This window comes from Mesoplodon bidens (genome assembly GCF_964165515.1).
Source record: "Mesoplodon bidens genome assembly, chromosome: 13".
Taxonomy (NCBI): domain Eukaryota; kingdom Metazoa; phylum Chordata; class Mammalia; order Artiodactyla; family Ziphiidae; genus Mesoplodon; species Mesoplodon bidens.
The window spans coordinates 11776653-11801655 of NC_138169.1; the positions used below are offsets into that span (position 1 = coordinate 11776653).

At 45.9% G+C, this 25003-nt stretch overlaps 2 protein-coding genes across 3 annotated transcripts in view; one reads left to right on the forward strand and one right to left on the reverse strand.

Annotated features, from left to right (window-relative positions):
* Positions 1–1641: 1641 nt before the first annotated feature.
* VSIG10 (V-set and immunoglobulin domain containing 10) overlaps positions 1642–25003 on the forward strand; it is a 37237-nt gene continuing 13875 nt past the window's right edge. The window contains exons 1-4 of one of the 2 annotated variants that reach the window (XM_081253405.1): positions 1642–1918; positions 9011–9292; positions 20585–20887; positions 22811–23071. In XM_081253405.1, coding sequence (XP_081109531.1) covers positions 1840–1918; positions 9011–9292; positions 20585–20887; positions 22811–23071 — 925 coding nt within the window. In that variant the 5' untranslated portion in view covers positions 1642–1839. The remainder of the gene's footprint in view (positions 1919–9010; positions 9293–20584; positions 20888–22810; positions 23072–25003) is intronic. The other variant, XM_081253406.1, reaches the window with a different exon arrangement.
* Positions 1961–6530, reverse strand: LOC308627134 (small ribosomal subunit protein eS27-like; the record flags this gene model as incomplete). The annotated part of the gene is made up of 2 exons (XM_081252898.1): positions 1961–2165; positions 6283–6530. 2 exons carry the CDS (start codon positions 6528–6530, stop codon positions 1961–1963), a joined length of 453 nt encoding a protein of 150 aa, XP_081109024.1.

The following is a 25003-nucleotide window of genomic DNA, read 5'->3' on the forward strand; positions in this document are numbered from 1 at the left end:
TTAGAAAAAGCCCCCAGCTATGCAAATATGAGGTGCTCTAATCACTGTTGTAAAATATCCTGTGGGAGGTCGATCCTTGTAGGAGTGGAGAACTGGTCAAGAGACTGTCCATTTGATTCAGCAAATATACCAGGAGGGTGTGCTCTGAGCAAGTCCCCCTGTGAGGCACCACTAGGGTCACAGAAAATTCCAGACCCTCAGCTGAAAACTTGCCACTTATTAATTTTACTTATATCTTGTTAACTTCAGGTGAGGATGTGAGGTGTTTGTCAGGAAAGCTTGAGCAGCTTCAATATCAAAACCAATCAACTTTCATTTGTCTATTTAACAGATATATATCGGGTGGTAACCGAGGTGCCGGGCACGGGGAAGACAGGACAGTGCGTCCTGGACATACTTTACTTTCCATCACCAAGTAAAAGATGAAAAACAGAAACAAAAGGAGGAGAGGAAGGAGGAAAACTTTCAGGAGCTGGCTGAAGAGGTAAAATCATTGAGCAGAAGAGGAAAAAAAGGAACTGTGCAACATCATGGCTCAGTTCATGGGTGAAACATACACTTTTAGTAGCTTCAAGAGGATTTCCTCATGGAAAACGTATTTCAGTAAGGGGCCTTTGGGCAACAGAACGAATGATTTTCTTAATAGCATTGTTTGTTTTTTCCCCAACATTTTATGATGAGATGAGTGGGAAATTTTCAAACATAGAAAAATCCAAAGAAGGGGAACACTCACATATCCACTTCCTAGAGTCTACAGTTAATATTTCACTGTATTAGTTGCAGTTTTGTTTTTTTCAAGAGGAAGTTTCTGGTAGGGCTGTTTCAAGGATCAGCTCTTCCTGAGTATATCATAACCGTGTTTTCCCTAGGACAGAAGGCTGGGATGGGGGTGTGGCAGGAAAAGGGGGATTTTAGGCTGGGAATGTAGTTCTCTGGGAACCAGACTGGATGGGGGTGGGGGAACTAAAAAGGAAAAACAAAAAATCTCCCGGAACCCAGTTCCGCTGCCCTGGCTCTTACTGTGTGGTCTCAGCCAGTTAACCGGAGGACCAGAGTCTCGTGGCTGCTCTTGGCTGGAAGGTCTAAGGGATCATCTTTCTCCTGCTCTAGACTTGTCTTCCTTCTGCAAAGGGTAGAGAAAGGCAGCGATGGCGGCCCTGGCGTCCGCCCGGGGCACAGGAAAACAACTAAGAATCCCTAGAACAGCTAAGCCGAGGGGACCCTGAATTCTGCCCCTTGGCAGCCGACCCCTCCGGCTCGCGACGCTCCTCCGGGTGCCACATCCGGAGCGCCCGGGAGGTAGCAGCCGGCGGGCCGCGGTGAGGGTGCCGTCCTGCGGCAGCCGCAGGCCTTTGCCCGACCCAGCCCGGCTGAGTGGGCTCGGGGAGGGACCAGGTTCTGTGCTCCTCCCCTGGCCTGCCCGGACCCGGCTCGGCGCGCCCCGGCGTGCGCCCTTTGCATAAAGCCCTCCTCCCCGGCCAAGGTAGAGGAAGTTGGGCTCCCGCCTGGATGGGCGGGAGGGAGCCCAGCTCCTGTTGTTTTCCGCCAGCGGGAGTGGGTGGCGGGCGCAGGGGGCGGGGTGCGGGTGCGCCCTCCCACCCCGGGCCGGGCGCTTGGGAGAGAATCGCGCTCGGAGCCCAGCGCAGCTCCCAGCCTCTGACATCGGGCTCACCCCAAGCATCCTTCCTGGGGGTTGCGGAAAGTGGAGCTACTCTGTCGTTCCGAGGACCTGGGAGGAACACTCAGTACCACCCCAGGGGCCGGAGTCCTTGGGGGCGCACACCCAGCCAAGCCGGAGCCTGCGTTTCCCGAGGGCCCCCTGCCCGCATCTGGGGCGAGATGGCCGCAGGCGTCCGGGCGTCCGAGCCCCGGGTCCTCGTCTGCCTCGGGGCGCTACTGGCCCGCTGGGTCGCCGCAGGTAAGGGGCTGCGATCTGGAGGGAAAAGTTGAGTTTTGCCAGTCAACGGTGGGGAGGGAGAGCCGGGGACCGAATTCCCTCCGACTCCGCCGGATCCAGTTGTGCCGCGGCCCCGAAGTCGCCCCGGGAGGATCTTGAGTTTTCTGCTCGCAGCTTGGCTTTTTGCAGGAAGGAATTTTCCCGGACGCTTGATAGAAGGCAAGACATCCCCACCCTTGGAGTGGGCAGCCGGCGAGGCTCGAGGGGCCTGCGGAGAGGTGATGGGAAAATTGGGGAAATCGAAGATGGGAGTTTTGAAGATGGGAAAATTGAAGAGGCGTAAAATGTTTATTTTTATTTTTTTTAAGCGTCGGATGTAAATTCGCGTTCTGGTTTTACGTGCTGCGATGGTTCTCAAACTCGGGGCTCCTTTATTTTCCTCTCCTCCCCCTGCCCAAGGTTGAACTTGCACCTGTAACCTGTGTATTTCCCTACACACTCCTGCAAGCCGACCTGTGTGGACTGTCGCAAAGTTGTGCTTTTCTCCTTCACTTAAATAACAAAACAAAACTTTTACTTTGAAATAATTTCAGACTTACAGAAAACTTCCCCTACACTTGACATCGCCTCTTACACTTGACATGATTGGCGAACAGTTCATCTCCGCTCTGCCTTGTAACAATAAAGAATAGAGGGTTGCTTACAAAAACATATAGAATTTTAAAAAGATTGAAAAATTACTTTTGAATTTAATTCACCAGCGAATGCATGTGAGAGGAGTCGGGTTGAGGGAAAGGAGATACAGTTTGCCAGAATACTTGCACAGTCCTATTTTCAGGGTTACCCAGTCCAGCACACCCAGCTGATCTTTTGTAGGTTCCTAGAGGAATTGCCCGCCCTACCCCGAGCTTCCTAGCAGCAAGTGCCAAAACTTCCTAATTGTGAGGCTCTCCCATGTTTTTATTTTGCTTTGTTTTTAGCAATTATTTTAAAATAGTAAAATTTCTCATGAGCTAGATTTCTCGTTTAGATGGAAAACTCTGAGGATCTGGCAACACAGGGCCTGCTTTCCCACGTGGAACTAAGCAGTGGTTTTACCCATTTTCATCGAGGGCAGGTGACTTCAAATTGGTTCCCCCTCTCCCTGCTGCAGTACTTACCCCTGGCCCACTGCAGCCATGGACATGACCTGCTGGCCCCTCCAAGCACATACTTAGTGGTCACTGTGCTGTGAGGAGGAGAAGCGGACACACGGTCTCCAATTGGCCGACCCTGAAAGTTAAAGGTGATTGTGTATTCCCTTTTCCCCAGCTGTGTGCAGTGTTTACCGCACTGTGACTCTCAAGGGCCTCGGGACATCAGAACCCTGAGCTGAAATCTTTGTACTGGAATGAACTGGCTGCAGCTCACCTCACAGGGACGCTTCCTCTGCTGCCATATGCCCAGTTATTTTGATGCCCAGGCCAAGTTCACCTTTGTGTACAGTGCCAGGGGGCTTGCCTCGCTTGATGTATTTTTGGTTTTTTATTTATTTTATTTTTTAAACTTTTATTATTTTTTTATTAATTTTTATTGGAGTATAGTTGCTTTACAATGTTGTGTTAGTTTCTGCTGTACAGCCAAGTGAATCAGCTATACGTAGACACGTATCCACTCCTTTTTAGATTTCCTTCCCATTTAGGTCACCACAGATCATTGAGTAGAGATCCCTGTACTATACCTTTGTATTTTTGTTCTTTGTTTTTCAAGTCGGAAGTTGTCTGGGGGGAAAATGTTGTCTTTCTCCTGTCACTTAACTCTGGGCAATGTTCATGCCCCCACTGTCACCTCAGGTTGTAAACCTGGGGTCATTCTTGGGGAAAGGTTGGTAGGAAAAAAAATGAATGTTTGGGTACAATGTCAACTCCGTAAATGATAATATGAAGGCAGCACTGGGAAATGGTTGTTTCTATTGCTCCTTCCTTTGGTCCGTATTCTGAATTTAAGGTTGGGGGACCTTCGGGGACCCTCTGGATACCTGGTGGATGACTTCTAGTAACACAAACTGTTACTGCGTCTCATTGTCTCACCCTTCTGGTTGGGAGACCAGAGTAAATTCCTGTGACCTGGAGCACTGAAGACCTGAATGGCAGTCCGAGCTCTCACAATGGCTTGTGCGGGACCTTAAGTAAATCACTTAATCTTTCTGAACCTCAATTTTCTCAACTGTAAAATGAGGGGGTTTAGGATGATCACGTATGGAACTAGTGCGCCCTCAGGGACCACTCATTCCTTGTCCATGTCAGACATCACTAATTGACGACTGTAATTCTTCTCCACTGAGCCCTGACTCAGCCTGCCCTCGCCTTTAACCCAGCCCTCAGGACTGAAGGATCTCTAAGGTCACTTTCAGTGGTTAAAAAGAATGGAGTGAGCAAAGGCAGGAGAAGTGAAATGCCTTAAAATGGTGTATTTTGTGGTTATGTCTTTCTACTCCTTGGAGGAGAAGACAATGTTAGCTCAAGTTCCAAGACTAAAGTTTCGCCAGGGCTTTTCCAAGTCTTTTTTTTTTTGTGTGTGTGTGTGGTACGTGGGCCTCTCACTGCTGTGGCCTCTCCCGTTGCGGAGCACAGGCCCGGGACACGCAGGCTCAGCGGCCATGGCTCACGGGCCCAGCCACTCCGCGGCACGTGGGATCCTCCCGGACCGGGGCACGAACCCGCGTTCTCTGCATCGGCAGGCGGACTCTCAACCACTGCGCCACCAGGGAAGCCCCCAAGTCTTTTTTATTCCTTTGCCAAGGAGCCGGGGAAGGGGCAGGTCTGCAGATCTCACGTTGCGTCTGTAATTCTCCCGTACTTCTCTCCTCAGTGGGGATTGCCACTGAGAACTTGGGTTCCCAGGCCTAATTGTTTAAAAATAATTCTCACTTGCTTTTTAAAGTGATTGTTCAGAAGTGTTTCTTGCTGTTTCAGAATCTCTAGCATTAGGTGACATGTTCTGCCTTCTAGCAAGTGGCTTAGAATTTTTTTTTTTTTTCATCTTGCCCTGGCTTTGGGGAATGGTGTGGCCAAAATGGGGAGAGTCAGAACGTCCTGTGGCTCCAGGCTGACTGATCTTTCAGAAGGAGCCCCTTCTAACCAGACAAAAGGCCAAATACAAATAACTGTTACTCTTTCTTTTATAAAAGGGAAGGCATTCCAAAGGCAGGTAGCAGTTAATTTTTTTATAACAACCCAATTGAGATATAATTTACATACCATACACTTCACCCTTTTAAACTGTACAATTCAGGGGTGTTTAGTGTATTCACAAGATTTTGCAACCATTACCACTAATTCCAGAACACTAATTTATCACCACAAAGAGAAGCCCACTACTTAAGTATTAACAGTCACTTGTCACTACCCGCCCCCATCCCCAGACAAGACACTTCCCCAGCCCTAGCTAATCTACTTTCTATCTCCATAGATTTGCTTATTTGGACATTTCATATAAGTGGAATCACACAATATGTTGTCTTTTACGACTGCCTTCTTTCACTTAGCATAGTGTTTTCAAGATTCATCCATGCTGTAGCATTTGGCCTTTTTATAGCCTAATAATATTCCCGTTGTATGGATATACCACATTTTATTTATCCATTCATCAGTTGATGGGCATTTGTGTTGTTTCCACCTTTTGGCTGTTATGAATAACTGTGAGCATGCATGTACAAGTTTTTGTGTAGATATGTTTTCATTTCTCTTGGATATACACCTAGGAGTGGAACTGCTGAGTCATATGATAATTTTAACCTTGTGAGGAAATGCCAAACCCTTTACCAGTGTAGCTGCACCATTTAAAAATCCTATTAACAATGTATAATGGTTCCAGTTTCTCCACATCTTTGCCAACACTTGTTATTGTCTTTGATTTTAGCCATTCTAGTGGGTGTGAAGTGTTAGGTGTCTTACCATGGTTTTGATTTGCCTTTCCCTAGTGACTAATGATGAGCATCTTTTCATGTGCTTATTGACCTTTTGTCTATCTTTTAGAGAAATGTCTATTCAAATCCTTTGCCCATTTTTAAAATGTATTATTTGTCTTCTTATTGTTGAGTTGTGAGAGTTCTTTATATATTCTGGATACAAATCCCTTCTCAGATGTGATTTGCAAATATTTTCTCCCAGTCTGTGGGTTGTCTTTTCACTTTTTTTTTTGGTATCCAAACTGTGTTTATTGGGATGGTTTCCTATTCATCTTGATTCAGGGTGCTTTTTAAAAATTAATTAATTAATTTTAAACATCTTTATTGGAGTATAATTGCTTTACAATGGTGTGTTAGTTTCTGCTTTATAACAAAGTGAATCAGCTGTACATATACATATATCCCTATATCTCCTCCCTCAGGGTGCTTTTAATACTGCTTCCATCTAAAAGAGCATCCTTCTGTAAGCCTTGCTTTTCCTCCTGTAGGCTGGCAGAGGAGAGTGGAGAAGCCAACACACAAAACTACTGTTTGTGCATGGCTAAAGATGGTGGTGATTTTATGGCATCCTGGACATTTCACATCCATGAAGTAGGAACTGGGGCTCTGCACCAGGCGCTTCTTCTTGTGTTTCTTCTTCTCCTCTTCCAGAGAGGGATGAAGGAGATCCTTTGTGAGAAGCATGTTCTCGTGGGTAGATCGTCACTGCTGGAAAGGTCTTTTCACTTTCTTTTTTTTTTCAGTACGCGGGCCTCTCACTGTTGTGGCCTCTCCCATTGCGGAGCACAGGCTCCGGACGTGCAGGCTCAGTGGCCATGGCTCACGGGCCCAGCCGCTCCGCGTCTTGTGGGATCTTCCCAGACCAGGGCACGAACCCGTGTCCCCTGCATCAGCAGGCGGACTCTCAACCACTGTGCCACCAGGGAAGCCCCTTTTCACTTTCTTGATGGTGTCCTTTGCAGCACAAAAGTTTTAATTTTGATGAAGTCCAGTTGATCTATTTTTCTTTTGTCACTTTACTTTTGGTATCATGTCTAAGAAAACATGGCTTAACCCAAAATCACAAAGATTTATTCTTTTGGGTTTTTTTCTAAGCATTTTATAGTTTTAGCTCTTACATATAGATCTATGGTCTATTTTGAGTTATTTATTTATTTTTTTTGACCTTGCCGCTTGGCTTGCGGGATCTTAGTTCCCTGACCAGGGATTGAACCTGAGCCGTGGCAGTGAAAGTGCTGAGTCCTAACCACTGGACCGCCAAGGGACTCCTGATTTTGAGTTAATTTTTGTATATGATGTGAGGTAAGGGATCCAACTTCATTCTTTTGCATATGGAAATCTGATTGTCCCAATACCACTGTTGAAGGCAGTTTATTTTGTAATGAAATATCATCTTTCACAAAACCCCAATATATTCACATACTTTGAAAACTTCTGATGTGGTGGGAAAAGAACTGAATGGAGAAATCTAGACTCTAGTCTCATGCTGCTCCCTTCTCATTGTAGGACTTTGGGCCAGCCCACTTCCCTTCTTTGCATCACACTTTTCTCATCTATTGAATGTGACAGCATGAGTAAGAGACCTCTAACAGGTTATGCCCATTATTCCTGTGCCTGTGGCCTCTTTGTATTTGGGCGCTGATTGTGGAGGGGGCTGGAAAATTGTGACACTTCTCAGCAAAACTGGCTGCATTCGCTTCTGTTTACCTGGTGACAGTCTTACGCCAAATCAATTGCCTTAGCATTTGTCAGTCTTTTTTTTTTTAATTTTTAAAAAACGTTTATTCATCTGTGCCAGGTCTTAGTTGCAGCACGCGGCATCTTTTAGTTGTGGAATAGTAGGATCTAGTTCCCTGATCAGGGATCAAACCCAGGTTCCCTGCACTGGGAGTGGGAGTCTTAACTGCTGGACCACCAGGGAAGTCCCAGCATTTGTCAGTCTTGAATGAGCATCAGAATCACCTGGAGGGCTTGTTAAAATGCAAACTTCTACCTTCCACCCCCACCCCTGGTTTGTTTCTGATTTAGATGTTCTGGGTGGGACCTGATAATCTTCATTTCTAACAGCGCTGCTGCTGATCTGGGCTTTTCCTTCTCCCTGGGAACCCCAGCTTCACCTTCACCTGGCTAATGCTTTCCTGTCCATCAGATCTCAGTATGGCTTCCTGGAGGAAGCTTCCCTGACAAAAACCACAGCTGGACTTCGGAGCCCCTTCTCTGAGCCGCTGTTGTGTTATTTATCACACTGCATTGTAATTGCCAGTTTATTGTCTGTTTTCTCCACTAGACTGTGAGATCCTGGTGATCTCTGTTTTGCCCACCATTAGCTGCCCAGTGCCTGGCACAGAGCATGCCCCAAACTCCCCACCGTGAGCTTGTTCTTGCCTGGAGCTGCCGAGAGGTCTTGCACTGGACTGAGATGGAGAGAGACAGAGAGAGCAGCAGGAAAGAGGGAACAAAGCCAAAGCCCTCTTCCTTCCCCTCTTCTGGATTGCTAGGCAAATAAAGCCACTGGGGTCCTGTATCAGTTATTTATTGCCACAACAATGCTGCATAACAAACAATGACAAAATGGCAATAAGTGCTTATTGCTCAAGGGTCTGGCATGGTTGGTCAGTTGGCTCTGCTGATCTTGCCTGGGCTCACTCACATGTCTGGGCGTCCACTGAGTGGCTGAAGACTGATCTAGAATGGCCACAGCTGGGAGGACTGAGACAACCGGGGACTGCACCATATACTTTTCATCCTCCCCCTGGCACCTAAGCTAGGTATGTCCTTCTCAGGGTGGTGGCAGAAGGTGAGAGTGAGCAAGCCCAATTACACCAGTGCTTTTTAAGCCTCTGCTTGAACCACATTTGCTAACACCCCATTGACCAGAGCAAGTCACATGGCCCTGCCAGAGTCAGAGTGGGAGGGCACCACAGAGTGACATGGTGAAGGGCATGGATAGTGGGGGGAGGGGGTTATTAGGGCTGTTTGCAATTGTGATTCACCACAAGTTCATTACTGTCAGGTACTGGCCAATTATCCCGACAGGGTGGGGCTCTGTGTGTTATTGCATCTCAAAAATGCATGCCTGATTTAAAAAAAAATCTTAATGCAGAGGGACTGTGCAAAAAGGGAGATCAAGAAAGGTGGTAACAGCCTGACCTTTCCTCACTCAGGACTGGAGGCTGTCGTCATTGGAGAAGTTCACGAGAATATCACGCTGCCCTGTGGCAACGTCTTGGGACCAAGGGGCCTCATGACCTGGTACCGCAATGACTCGGAGCCTGTCTTCCTCCTGTCCTCCAATTCCAGCCTCCCGCCAGCCCAGCCACGCTTCTCTCTGGTGAATGCCAGCTCCCTGCACATCGAGGCACTGAGCCTGCAGGATGAAGGGAACTACACCTGCTGGGAGGTCCTGAACGAGACTCGGTGGTTCCAGGTGTGGCTGCAGGTGGCCAGTAAGTGGTGGGTGGGGACTGAGACTGGCTGGCGTGGCGCTCAGAGCCTGGGACCCGAGGAGGCCTTTGGGGTCAATGGCCTGGGTTTCATTCTGGGCTCTGCTACCTGCAAGCTAAATGACCTCTCATACCTGTTATTTCCTCATCTGTATAATGGAGATAAAGGGGATTCTTGCGTCATAGAATTGCTGTGAAGAATAGATCCCAGTTTATCTATATAAAGTGCTGTAAATGGCTCCTGGCATATTAGTTAGCTTGTTAATATCATCCTCGCTATCAATCTCATTTTATTATGGAAAAAAGTCAGAGTATAACATAATCAAGTCAGACTGACTGAGTTCCAACCCTAAGGCTAGGTCACCTTGAGTAAGTAAGTAGCTTAATATCTCTGTTTTTCAGTAGCTTTGGTTTTTCTTATTTGTTAATTGGGGACAATGCGTTGCATACCTTATCAGGTATATTCTCTTATGCTGTAGTGCTAAATGCAGGGCTTGGTATGAGCTACTGTTACTACTGTCTTTCCTAAATCAGTCTATCATGTTTGTCAATATATATGCATGAATTTAGAGCAAGGGTTGGCAAATCATAACCTGTGGACCATTTCTAGCCTGTTGCTATTTTTGTATGGCCTGCAAGTGACAAATTTTTTTTTACATTTTTAACGGTTGAAAAAAATCAAAAGAAGAATGATATTTGTGACATGTGAAAATTATATGAAATTCACATTTCGGTGTCCATAAATAAGGTCTTATTTGAACACAGCAACACTCATTCATTCACATGTTATCTCTGACTGCCTTTAGTGCTACAATCTCAGAGCTGAGTGGCTGTGACACTGATTGTATGTCCTGCAGGGCCTAAAATATTTACTCTCTGGCCCCTTCAGAAAAATTTGTTGGTCACTGGTTTAGAGGGATATCCACATTCTATACCCAGGGTGTGTCGTTGAGTAGAAATACCCATGTGATCACTATTGCTCCCTGATTTTCTCATCTATAAATTATTTACTCATTCCTTTCGTCAATATGTATTTATTGAGAGCCCAATGCCAGGCACTATTCTAGGCCCTGGGCCACAGGTATGGACAGGTCAGAGAAGGCCTCTACCCATGTGGAGCTGACATCCTAGTAGGAGAAGACAGACAATAAGCAGGTAAACAAATGCATCAGGCAGTATCAGAGTGACAGGTGCTGTGCAGAGAATTGAGATGGGGTGATGCGATTAGATTCTCTGAAACACTTTACATTGGTGGGTCAGAGAGGAGCTTTTGGAAAGAGTGACATTGAAGCTGAATGATACGTAGGAGCCAGTCACATGAAGATGAGAGAGAGAGGGATCCAGGCAGAAATTGAACTAGTGCAAGATGGGTTGAACATGGTGTGTGTGTGGATGAGGAGAAGGCTGGTGTGGTGGGAACCCTGGGTGTGACAGGGCAGGACGTGTGAGACATGGAAGGTAGGGCCAGACCATGTGGGTCCGGGTAGGACTGGTGTTATGGGTTGAATTGTGTCCCCCAGACAGATATGTTGAAATCCTAACCCTCGATACCTGTGAACGTGACCTTATTTGGAAATAGGGTCTTTGCAGATATAATCAACTTAAGATGAGGTCATTAGGGTGGGCACTAATTAAAATTGACTGGTATCCTCATAAGAAGAGGAAAATGCATGCAAAGACAGAGACACAGGGAGAATGTCGTATTGTGGCAGAAGCAGAGATTGGAGTAATGTAGCTGCAAACAAAGGAATGCCAAAGATGGACGGCCATAACCAGCAGCCGGGGAAGAGACAAGGAAGGGTTCTCTCCTAGAGCCTTCGGAGGAGTACAGCCCTCCTAGCACCTGATTTCATACTTCTGGCCTCCAGAACAGTGGTGGAATCAATTTCTGTTGTTTTAAGCCATCTGGTTTGACTTACTTTGTTAAGGCAGCCTCAGGACACTGATACACCTGGTCAAAAATTGGGATTTTATTCTGGGTGCAGGAGGAACTCCTGGAGCTGTAAGCAAGCAGGGATGTGGTATCATTTGAACTACACGTGGAGAATGGATGTGTGCGGTCTCAAGAAAGACTGGTAAAATAAGAAACAAGGAAACCAAAAGCAACTATACTCCAATAAAAATTAATTTTAAAAGAACTTAAAGAAACTAAAAACAAACAAACAAACAAAAAAACCACACAAGGAAGCCAATCGGAGGTATAAGATATTAGTGGCCAGAGTCAGGGTAGCAGCACTGACCTTGGTGAAAATGTACAGGTTCAGAAAATATTTTGGAGGTGCACCAGCAAGACTTGCTGGTGGATTAGAAGTGGAGGATGCAGGAAAGAGAGGCTTCAAGGACACGTCTAGATTTTTAGATGGTTTGTACGTTTTCCACCAACTCTTAAGGTTTATGGAATTTGCAAATGCAGTGTTTTTGGGTCTGGAGATGCCGTGGATGAATCGCTGAATGGCCAGGAATGAATGTGGGTGTATCAAAAAATGTCACCCTATTTGGCCCAGTTCTGATTGGTTCTCACTGTGAGCCCATGGGCGGGCGCCAACAGGCCTCCCTCACTCCAGCTGTCAGACGGTAATTAATAATTCCTGCATAATTCCTGCGGGAGCAGCCCTCCTGCACGGCCACGAGGATGAGCCGGCTCTGCCTCTCTGCGGCCCTTCTAGTCTCCCTGGGCACCCTGGTGGCCAGCACCCCGGGGGGTGAAAACAGCAACCAGGCCCAGGCCCTGCGCCCTGCCTTCTGCCTGGAGCCTCCCTACGTGGGTCCCTGCAGGGCGCTGTTCATCAGGTGCTTCTACAATGCGAAGTCCAGGCTCTGCGAGACCTTTGCTTACAGCAGGGGCAGAGGAAGCAGAACAACTTCCTGGATAAGGAGGACTGCACCAGCACCTGTGGTGGCTGCAACAGGGCTCAGGAGAGCCGGGCAGCTGTGCTCCCCTGAGATGGCAAAGTCTTAGGAGGCCCCAGGGCTGGGCTGCTGCTGCTTCTGAAAGATTTGAGCCTCCTCCTCTACTTCCTTCTCAAACCTGCCTTCCTCAGCTGAACCCTGCCTCTTTCCTCACTGCATCCTCACCTTCATACCCCTCTCCACCATGACTGCACTCCTTGGAGGGGGCATCGATGTTCTGGCATCCAGTTCTGAGCGTCAGTGGTGGCAGAGGTTTTTTCAATAAAGAGCCCCCTTCCCCCCCCCCCCGAAAAAAAAATTCCTTCGGGACTTCCCTGGAGGTCCAGTGGTTAAGACTGTGCTCCCAACGCATGGGGCACAGGTTCGATCCTTGGTCAGGGAACTAAGATCCTGCATGCTGCACGGTGTGGCCAAAAATAATAATAATTCCTTCATGTCAGTCTTGTCAATAAGTGTCTTTGCTTTTGACCTCAGAGGAGTAAGGTGGCATTACAACTTTTGGGGCTTTTTTTTTTTTTTATCACTGTCTCTGGTTTATGATGATTTTATCTGACACTGACTTATTAATCATTGGCTAAGTTTATTGGAGAATGGATTAGTTTCATTATTGCCCTGTAGGGAGATAAATGCAAGGTCTTCTTATGATGAAAGTGAATTTACATTAAAAAAAAATCACTGAACTCAAATGGTGTTTTGAGCTCCCTGAGTTACTGTGGTATGATTTGTGTTAAGGAAACTTCTTCATTTGGAAACATAGGGGGTCCCTGACTGGTGTAGGACTTGTTCGTGAAAACAGGACACAGGCTGTCTTAGTCAGTTTGGGCTGCTATAACAAAAATAGCATGGGCTGGGTGGTTTAACAACAAACATTTATTCCTCACAGTTCTGGAGGCAGGGAAGTCCAAGATCAAGGTGCCAGCAGATGCAGTGTCTGGTGAGGGCCTGCTTTCTGGTTGGCAGATGTGTGTCTTCTCTCCTTGGTGGAGAACAGAGAGGGAGGAAGCAAGCTCTGTGGGGTCTCTCCTTCTAAGGGCACTCATCCCATTCATGAGGGCTCTGCTCTCATGACCTAATCCCCTCCCGAAGGCCCCACCTCCAGATGCCATGACACTGGGGACAGGCTTCAGCATATGAATTTTGGGGCATACAAATGTTCAGTCCATAGCACAGGTGTCCTCCGGTTTCACATACACCAGGGCCCTCTGGAACATCAGGCCTCGTTCCCATTCCACGAGAGACCCCGGGCCAACACCAGGCCCTTCTGGGCACCAGGAAGCCCCTTCTTGCTCCTCAGACAGTGGCAGAAGGGGAGGCCTTGGCATCTCAGATTGGAATTCAGCCCTCATTTCTGCATGGAAGATTTCGGAAAATGGATTAGGCTTGACTCAACCACTACTTCTGGGAGGGTGGTGATGTTGCTAAGTGGCTGAGGGCATATGCTCTGAGGCCCAGCTGCCTGGGTTCAAACGCAGGTCCTGCTGGCTGTTGTCTTTGTGACCTTGGGGAAGTTGCTTGAACTCCTCCAACCTTAGTTTTATCATCTGTGAATTCAGGGGTAATGGTGGAAGCTAGGTACAGATTCCCTGCACACATTCATGAGATAAACACGCACAGACTTCAGCATAGAGTTGGGCACACGGCATATATGCACTTGGTCCATGTTACATCCATCAACTGGTTAAGGAGGTGATGGGATTCTTCTGGGAAAAATGCATCTCAAGTTCCCATCAGTCAGTACATCTGGGCTTTTCGAACAAGACTTGCGTGCCTCTTGCTTTTCCCGTCTTTCTACTGACATGGTTGATAACTTAGTCTCTTAAGGAGAAAAGTTTGGAAATATTCTAACATGGCCTTGGAAGCTAGGGGGAAAAAATCTGAGATGCGGCAAGTTGTTATCTGTACGTGACTTTGTTTTCTTGTTTTGTTTAAAAAAATTTTTTTTCTTCCAGCTTTATTGAGGTATGATTGACATACAGCACTGTATAAGTTTAAGGTGTACAGCGTAATGACTTGACTTACATACATCATGACATGATGACCACAATAAGTTTAGTGAACATCCATTGCCTCATACAGATACAAAATTAAACAGCAAACAGTTTTTTCCTGTGATGAGAACTCTTAAGATTTACTCTCTTAACTTTTATATATGACATCCAGCAGTGTTAATTATATTTATCATGTTGTACATTACATCCCTAGTACTTATTTATCTTATAACTGCAAGTTTCTACCTTCATCCAGTTTCCCCTCCTCCTACTCTTCATCTCTGATAACCGCAAATCTGATCTCTTTTTCTGAGTCTCTTTGTTTGTTTGTTTTTGAAGTATAATGGACCTACAGCATTGTTAGTTCCTGTTACACAACACAGTGATTTGATATTTCTATACTTTTCAAAATGATCACTACAATAACTCTAGTTATGACCTGGCTCCATACAGAGATATTACATAATTACTGACTATATTCCCCGCACTGGACATTTCATACCCATGACTCACTTATTTTGTAACTGAAAGTTTGTACCTCTTAATCTCCCTCACCTTCCTCCCCCCTGGCAACCACCTGTTTGTTCTCTGTATCTATGACTCTGTTTCTGTTTTATGTTTTTTCATTTGTTTTATTTTTTAGATCCCACATATAAGTGAAATCATACACTTACGACTTTCTCCATCTGACTTATTTCACTGAGCATAACATCCTCTAGGTCCTCCACATTGTCACAAATGGCAAGATTTCATTCTTTTTTATGGCTGAATAGTATTCCATTGTATATATGTACCACATCTTCTTTATGCATTCATTCGTTGATGGACACTTAAGTTGCTTCCATATCTTGGCTATTGTAAATAATGCTGCAATGAGCATAAGGGTGCACATATCTTTTCTTTTTTTTTTTTTTGGCCGTGCCACATGGCATGTGGGATCTTAGTTCCCTGACCAGGGCTGGAACCCATGAACCCTGCAGTGGAAGCATGGGGTCTTAACCACTGGACCACCAGTGAAGTCTCATATCTTTTCTAGTTAGTGTTTTCGTTTTCTTTGGATAAATACCCAGGAGTGGAATTGCTGGATTGTGTGATAATTCTTTTTTTAATTTTTTGAGGAATCGCCATACTGTTTTCCATAGTGGCTGCACCAGTTTACATTCCAACACCAACAGTGCACAAGGGTTCCCTTTTCTCCACACCCTCTCCAACACTTGTCATTCGTTGTCTTTTTAGTAATAGCCATTCTGACAGGTGTGAGGTGATATCTCACTGTGGTTTTGATTTGCATTTCCCTGATGATCAGTGATGGTGAACATCTTTTCATGTGTCTGTTGGCCATCTGTATGTCTTCTTTGGGAAAATGTCTATTCAGTTTCTCTGCCCATTTTTTAATCTTTTTTATTTTTTTGATATGGAGGTGTATGTATTAAAGACTTAAATGTAAGACCTGAAACCATAAAACTTCTAGAAGAAAACATAGGCAATATGCTCTTTGATATCGGCCTTAGTACTTTTTTTTTTTGGATATGTCTTCTTAGGCAAGGGAAACAAAAGCAAAAATAAACAAATGAGATTACATCAAACTAAAAAGCTTTTTGCACAGTGAAAGAAACTGTCAACAAAACAAAAAGGCCAACTACTGAATGGGAGAAGATAGTTGCATATGATATATCTGATAAGGGGTTAATATCCAAGATATACAAAGAACTGTAAGTGACCTTGAATGTGTGAATGGACAGAGATGCTGCGGAAACAGGAAGCTGGCTGTATGAGGGCCGGGAGCTTTCTCCTTCCTTACCACCTGGATCTCTGCTTATCCATCAGTGGGCATTTGGTGCCTCTGCCTTCTAGGGAGTGAGGTTTTCTATAGACCTGGGGTGATACAACCTGTCTGGAATGGGCACTGCAATGTGACTTTGTTATTCATCTCAGGAGTAAGAACTCTGCACTGTTCCTTGTTAATTTAATGATGCAGTTGAAGAGTCTTGCCATTGAGATTGGGACCGCTGCTCCTGAGGGTACAGAAATCCCTTAGTCCAGAGCAGTTCAGGATTGCCACAGCTGTTTATTTCACTGACTTACCTACCCATCCGCTCCCGCCTCCAAGTCAGGTGGATACGAGGTTAGAACCACTGTGTGTTTACTTGCAGAAAGCCTGGAGTGGGTGGAGTGGGTAGCACAGACCTTAACATATTCCAGTAGAATTTGTGCTTCTTTCAAGAGATGATCTCTTAGCCATTGGGGAGCTGAGTGGTACACAATGCCAGACTCTCCCTGTGTCTATTTTTCTCCGGCCCAGCAAGTGTTGAAGGAGCGTTTGAGTTGGTTGGCACATGGGCAATGAGGAAGCTGGTTTGTATCAACCTCCAAGAGCCCCTTTGGATTCAGTTGGGGTTTGGAGGATGGGAGGGCTCCTGTTTAGTTAGTGATGTGGCTGCCACTCCCAACTTCCAGGAAAGGGAGTCTCAGGAAAGCCCCATGTTCCCCGACTAACTGGGCCCATCTGATTTGTACTTGTTCTGTGATGGTGATGGTGTCACTGTACCCTATCGCAACATAAGGTCCTAGGGAAAGGGGATGTTGGGCATGCTGAAGAAAGATTGCTGGCCCCGTCAGAAGATGGGATGACCTTTGCCCAAAGATGGATTACCCTGAGTCTTGCCAAGCTCATCTGAAGCAGAGATGTATGCTTGTAAGAGGCTGAGGACCTCTGGGTTTTGGTCTTCTGGACAGAATCAGTGGTCACTAGGGAGGTGGGGAGGCAATGGGGTTGTTATATTCACCTCTATGTTCCATCTCCTTCTTTTTTTTTTTTTTTTTTTATTTGGCTGCGCCACACGGCTTGCAGGATCTTAGTTCCCTGACCAGGGATTGAACCTGCGCCCTCGGCAGTGAAAGCGCAGAGTCCTAACCACTGGACCACCAGGGAATTCCTTATGTTCCATCTCTAAGTGATATCAAAACACTCCGTAAGTCTCCCCAAGGATCTTGTCCCACTGTGGAACAATAGGTACACCCACTGGTTAGCAGAGGCTAGTCAGTACATTCTTAGGTCATTTTCAAATAAAAATGCTGGTGTGAAAAATAAATGTAGGAAAATAACTTTTCGTCTTGTCAAAGAACCCAAGATACGAAGATGGGAATCTCCTATTTTGTGGGTCCCTGAGATGTAAATTAACTCTTTGAGACACTTGACTGGCCAACCTATAGTTATGGTGGGGAAGGAAAGAAGTGAGTTCTGATGTAAGGAATGACTACAGAGAACAGGAAGGCAGCAGCAGTAGTAGATTGTTGTAGAACAGGAATCAAACATTTTCTGTAGAGGCCAGACGGTAAATATTCTAGTCTTTCTGAGTCAACAGGTAAAAACGAGGATATCATATAAGTACTTATATAACAAGAGAGAAAACAAATTTCCACATGTTTTTTGTTGACAAAATTCAAAATATAATAATAACTGAGTACATTTTTTTGGGGGGGTGCGCCACGAGGCTTGCAGGATCTTAGTTCCCCAACCAGAGATTGAACCCAGGCCGCTGCAGTGAAAGCACCGAGTCCTAACCAGTGGACTGCCAGGGAATTCCCATAACCTAGTACATTTTTTTGGTAGTGCAGGCCTGCTAATGAGAAGAATGGGATTCTTTGGGCGGGGGAGGGATAACATTTCACTTAGTTGGGGTTCAAAGTTCGTGTTCTCTCTCATCAAATCGATTGTGGATGTTCATATGTACATACCGTCTTAGCTTGTAGGCTGTACAAAAACAGATAGTGGGCTGTTGTTTGCCGATGCATGTTCTAGAATCAATCTACAAGTATACTACTGTTAATAATGTCAGATAACATTCATAGAACATTGACCACATGTCAAACACCAGGCTAAGTGTTCTGCTTATATTTTCTCATTGGATCCTTCAATAACCTGGTGATAGATGTTACTCCTGTTCTTTTCATTTCATAGGAAGGACAGGAGAGAGAGAATAGGAGGGAGGGACACTTGCTCAAGGTTGTCTGTCTAGAAGCGGCAGTAGAATTTACACCCAGGTCTGTCTGAATGCAGAGTCCAAGTTCATAACCACTAGGCTAAGGCATCCATCCAAGAAACTGACATGACCAAGGCCTCCATAAGATGCTGAACCTTTGTAAACACGCTGTATTTTTATTTATTTGCTGTTTTATTTTTGTTTCCTCTCCTGTCTGTCTGTCTCTCTGAGTGATTGCTACCATCACCCTGCAAGTGGTTTCTGTTTAGGAATATCAGCGGGGTGGAGAGAGAGGTGGGAGGGATGGAAATGGGTACCGCCTTCTTTTTAGTCAGAGTAAGGGAAGAACCCCGGGGATTTAAGAAGATGGTGTCAGCTTTAATTAAGAAAGCAGACTCAACCCAAAGGTTTATTAAAAAGCTGTAACCTTTGAACAGTTAATTCAGAAGGCCCTTCAGGTTCTCTCATTTGATTTTTTTTTTTTTTAACCCTTACGCCTACAGCATTCTCATCCATTCCCTTTATCCAAACCCAGGTTTTGCTCAGCATTGTGCTGGTCAAAAGCCCCTCCCAGGGAATTCCTTGGCGGTCCAGTGGTCAGGACTCGGTGCTGTCACTACCAAGGACGAGGGTTTGATACCTGGTCGGGGAACTAAAATCCCGCAAGTCACGTGGCGCAGTAAAAAAAAAAAAAAGCCCCATCCCAGCCAGTTTTTGGGGGTCTTACTGTTCATGACAGGCCTCTGTGGCCCTCCAGACCACAATTTGGAAGACCCAGGTGGTCCAATCTAACACAGTACCTTTGCTGGCCCAGGCGTGGCTACCAATACCACAGAGGTACCCTGTGCTTGGCTGGGTGCTTGCCAGCTGTGGACACTCCCTAGGACCTGCTGGTCCACATACCTACCCAACTAGTCAGCAACAGGCAATGGGATATTTGAGCACCTCCCAAACTACAGTATAATTTTTTCCCCAGACCCTCTGTGGGAGGTGACATGATTCCAGCAAATCATTGCAACTCTTAGGAGCCAGCCCTGACGAGACAAGCATATTGTCAAGAATATTTTCCTCAGAAACCCACAATTTCTGTCGTTATACAATGGCCCCAGAATAGGTGGAAGTAGCTTCTGTACTTTGAGGGGATCTGGCAAAGCCTTTCCTCCCCCTAATAATTTATCCCCTGGGCATATTTTTGTCCAAAATTCTACAGTCATAGATTTATCCCTATGGCCAAGCATTGCCCTTTCTGGACTCTTCTTAAGAGGAAGTCTCTGGTGGAGGCAACACACTACAGGACTTTAGTATAAATAGGATCAAAGAGGATCTTAGATGCACTGGGTACCAATCGTGGGATGGCCTTTCTGGCACTGTTCTGAGTGCTGTATGATACTAATTCATTTAATTGCCATGACAACCCCATAAAGTGGGTTCTAGCATCATCCCCATTTTACAGATGAGGAAATGGAGGCTTAAGAGAAGTTAAATACTTTGCCCAAAGTCACACAGCTAGTAAGTGGAGTTAAAAATTGGGACTGGAACCAATGTTTCTTGTCTTTCAGTGTGAAATTGTGCCAGGGGTCCCCAAGACCACCCCCAGCTTCACTGATTCTCTAGGAGAACTCACAGGACAATGAGGACCACGCTTCCAAGAGTCCTCTCCCAGTGCAGTCACATGGGACACGCTTAATTCCTCCAGCAACAAGTTGTGGCAACACGTGTGGAATATCTACCAGGGACGCTCGTTAGAGACTCCAGCGCCCTAGGTTTTTACTGGGGCTTGTCACATAGGCATCCTCTGCCTAGCACATACCAAAATTCCAGACGCTCAGAAGGAAAGCAGGTGTTCAGCATAAGCCACACTGTTTGTACAAACAGTTTAGGCCTGGTGAACCCCACTCTTAACCAGTTCTGGGAATGGTGGGAACCCCCCTGAAATGCAAGCTCCTAGTTGCCAGCCCAGGCCCACCTTGCAGGCAGGCCTTTCTAAGGAAATCACTCAGGCCTGCTATGTTAACTCTTTTTGTTTCTTTTGTGGGGTCTTAGTTCCCCAACCAGGGATTGGACCCAGATCCTTGGCAGTGAGACTGCAGAATCCTAACCACTGGACCACCAGGGAAGTCCTGCTACGTTAACTCTTTACGGCACAGATATCCTTTCCACTCATCTGTGTTTTTGAAAAGGGGTGATTTGCATTTTCCGTCTTCTGTAAGGATTGATCCCCTCAGTAAATCTCACGGGATTGCTCAGGAGTAAATGAAAGCATGCCTGAGGGCACTCGGCACAGTGTCTGTCACATAATATGTGGTTGATATTGTCATACTCACTGGCTGCTTCCTGATCATCTCTGTGTCTCAGAGCTGGTAAGGGGCTCGAGTGAACTCTTACGCCTTCCCCACCCGCTCTGTCATTCCCAGGAGGCCCCTATCAGGTTGAGGTCAACATCTCCAGCACCGGCAGGCTCCCCAACAGCACGCTGTATGCAGCCAAGGGCTCCCGGGTGGATTTCTGCTGCAGCAGCAGCTCCTGGCCTCCGCCCATGGTTGAATGGTGGTTCCGGGCCCCGGATTCTAGCACCGAGCCCTTCGGAAACAACCTGACGGCCAGCTGCTTCACGCTGTTACTGATGTCGCAGAACCTCCAAGGGAACTACACCTGTTTGGCCACAAACATGCTCAGTGGGAGACATCGAAAGGTGACCACCGAGCTCCTGGTCTACTGTGCGTAAGCAGTGCTCCCCTCTGCCACTCCTTCACCTTGACCCTTCGTGAACTGCGTGTTTGTGCCTCCCCTTTGTATACAAAGACTTACCTGATGAACAGGTTCTAACATGCTTCTGCAGCTCCCTCGACACACACGTACACATGTCAAAGAGAGTGTTGCCTCTTCTGGAAGCTCACTGCTAACTAGGAGTACAGGAGAGCCCCTGTGAGTCATAGAGGGGAATTAATGCCAGGTCTAAAGTTTTTTTTTTTTTTTTTTTTTTTTTTTGCGGTACGCGGGCCTCTCACTATTGTGGCCTCTCCCGTTGCAGAGCACAGGCTCCGGACCCGCAGGCCCAGTGGCCATGGCTCATGGGCCCAGCTGCTCTGCGGCACGTGGGATCCTCCCAGACCGGGGCACGAACCCGTGTCCCCTGCATCGGCAGGCGGACTCTCAACCACTGCGCCACCAGGGAAGCCCTAAGGTTTTTTTTTTTTAATTGGGGTGAAAGTATATAACATAACATTAACCATTTTAAGATGTACAATTCAGTGGCATTGGGTCTATCCACAGTGTTGTGCAACCATCACGTTTGTCTAGTTCCAAAACATTTTCATCACCCCAAGTTGGAAACCCCATACCCGTGAAGCAGTCACTCCCATACCCTCTTCCCCCAGCCCCTGGCAACCACCAGTCTGTGTTCTGTCTCTATGGATTTGCTTATTCTGGACATGTCATATAAATGGAATCACACCCTATATGACCTCTGGGGCCTGGCATCTTTCCCTTAGCATCATGTTTTCAAGGTTCATCTTGTTGTAGCTTGTGTCGGTACTTGTTTTCATTTCTTGGCCTAAGAGTATCTACTGTATGGCTCTACGGCAATTTGTTTATCCATTCATCTGCTCTCACGCCCTCCATGAGCACAGGCCCTCTAGCGCTGTTAAGAACCAATAGTTCATGAATCTTTCTTTTGCAGGTGAAGAAACAACAACCCAGTGCACCTATGCACACATTTAGTGGAGGAACACCACTGTAGAAATAAACACAGGGTGCACTCCTAATCCATGCTAACGAAAGGGAGCGTGAGAACGACAATTAGCAGGCAGGGCAATGACACACTTACTTTATACGTTATTCAGCGCCTTTGTAAGTCTCAATGCTGTCTATCATAAATGACATTTATCGTACATAAAGTCATACGTGCTTGTTGTAGGAAACAGATGACTAGAAAGAAGAAAATAATCACTTGTACTCTAACCATCATTTTGGTATATTTCCAATAATTTTTCTTTTAGATGCCACATATCTACAAATAAGATCCAAATTTCTATTTATATGTATTATATAAAATATATAAAGGTATATGGCATACATAATATATATACTATCTACATACATATATAATATATATTATTTTATATATAATTATGGACACATAGGTTACAACAGGTTTCTAATTTGTTAAATTTTTATATATTTTTTTAAGTGGTACTTGCACATAGCAAAAAAGAAGTGTGTGTTGAGGTTTGGGGATGAATAAATCTCCCTCTTCCTGCAACTCCCTCTAGGGACCAGCAGAGCCCAGTAGAACTTTCTGTGATGATGGAAATGTTCTCTTCTATATGGTCTAATAGCTACCATGTGTGATGACTAGGAAATGTGAGTAGTCTGATGGAGGAAATAAAGTTGTAATTAAATTAATGAAAATTTAAACAGCCACACATGACTAGTGAGAAATGCAGATCTCTTCCAAGATTTAACACCCAGCCGAGGAAACCCAACTTGTGTCAGGCACTAATGTGTGCTAGGAGCTATCTCAAGGTACACTAACTGGGGTTGACGTTTCTCGGATACCCTGGGTCTGTAACCCTGAGGGTAATAAGCCCAGTGGCTCATCTTAGTCTGTGATTAAGGCCACGTCCTCTGGTGTTTTGCAGCGCCCCCTCCGTCAGCCCCTCAGTGCTGGGCAGAGCTGTCGCCAGGATTGTTCACGCTGCAGCTCAGCTGTCGCTGGGCCGGAGGATACCCAGACCCAGACCTCCTGTGGACAGAAGAGCCAGGAGGTGTGGTTGTGGGGACATCAAAGCTGGGGGTTGAGATGCTGAACCAGCCCCAGCTGTCGGACGGCAAGAAGTTCAAGTGTGTCGGGAGCCACATAGTGGGGCCGGAGTTGGGAGCCAGCTGCGTGGTACAGATCAGTAAGTCTGCTTTGCCTTGTCCTGGGGTTCTGGGGTCCACTCACCTTCCTCTTTTCTGGGACAAGCCTTTGAAAGAAGGTCTGGGAGAGAAATCCCAGGGTGTTGGAGTGAACTGAATTCCTTCCATTTCTTCCTTCCTTTTGCTTTTTTTTTTAATTGAAGTATATTGGATTTACAATATTGTGTTAATTTCTGCAGCAGAGTGATTCAATTACACACACACACACACACATAAATATATGTATACACACATTCTTTTTTATATTCTTTTTCATTCTGGTTTATCACAGGATATTGAGTATAGTCCCCTGTGCTATACAGTAGGACCTTGTTGTTTATCCATTCTGTATATACTAGTTTGCATCTGCTAACCCCAAATGCCCTCTTCATCCCTTCCTTTCAAACTTTAAAGATGCTGAATGAAACTTCTTGGTTGTAGTCCAAGCTGGTTTTCCCTTGCAGTTTCTAAGTACTGAAGATGGAGCAGTGAACAAGACAGACAAGGTTCATTTACTAGTTATCTCCTGTTGTGGAACAAATTACCCCAGAACTTAATGGCTTCAAACAATAGTCATTATCTCACGATTTCTGTGGGCCAGGAATTCATACAGGGCAAGGTGCTGACATCTTGATTTAGAACTTCAGACTTTCCGAACTGTGAGAATAAATATCTGTTGTTTTAAGCCACCCCGTTTGTGGTACTTTGTTACAGCAGCCTCAGGAAACCAATCCAATGAGTAAGCCAGGGCCAGAGCATGTTGGGTTGTGTTGGCCCTGGTGAGGTTGTCCCCACAGTTTAGGAGGATAATCCTCAGAGGTGCAGCCGTGGAGAGCTGACATGCTGAGGATTGAGCCCTGCTGTGTCAGCAGGTGCTTGTTTTCCCAGGCAAGTGGCATTCAGATGGTTCACCCTTCCCGCTAACTCATTCAGCACACTGCTCCCGGGCATCCCCTCTGTGTCAGGTACCATACCTGGCCTTGGGCAACAGAAGGGACCAGGACTCGTTTTCTGCCCTGGGACAGGGCTTGGTAAACTATGCCTCATGGGCCAAATCCGACCCAATTGGCTTTGGGACCATTTTTTAAAAATGAGATTTAAGTCACATAATATAAATGTCACTTTTTTTTATTTTTATTTTTTGGCCGCATCATGCAGCTTGTGGGATCTTAGTTCCCCGACCAGGGATTGAACCTGTGCCCTCAGCAGTGAAAGCTCGGAGTCCTAACCATTGGACCACCAGGGAATTCCCTAAAATTCACTATTTTAGAGTTTATAATTCATTGTTTTTTTTTGTTTTTTTTTGTTTTTTTTTTTTTGCGGTACACGGGCCTCTCACTGTTGTGGCCTCTCCCGTTGCGGAGCACAGGCTCCGGACGCGCAGGCTCAGCGGCCATGGCTCACGGGCCCAGCCGCTCTGCGGCATGTGGGATCTTCCTGGACCGGGGCACGAACCCTTGTCCCCTGCATCGGCAGGCGGACCCTCAACCACTGCGCCACCAGGGAAGCCCTGTTTTGTTTTTTTAGTATGTTCACAATGTTATACTACCATCACCATTCTAATCCAGAATATTTCCATCACCCCCAAAAGAAACCCTAGCAGTCACTCTCTCTAGGAAGACCATGTGAGGGTACTCATTTCCCAGTATCTCCACCAACATCGAGTGTTATTAATTTTTTAGTTTTTTCCTCTTTGCTAGTTGGGATATGGCATATTGTTTTCATATGGTTTTCTTTGATCACTGGTGGAGTTGATAATTTTCATATGCGTATTGACTTGCTATATATTATCTGTGAATTATCTGTTTATATTTTGTCCATTTTTCTATTGGCTTGTTCATCTTTTCTTATTCCATAAGAGTCAGTTAATTTCATAGAACTGTCATGCACGTTATAGATATTTTTCTGGCATATATGGCTCCTAAACCACATTT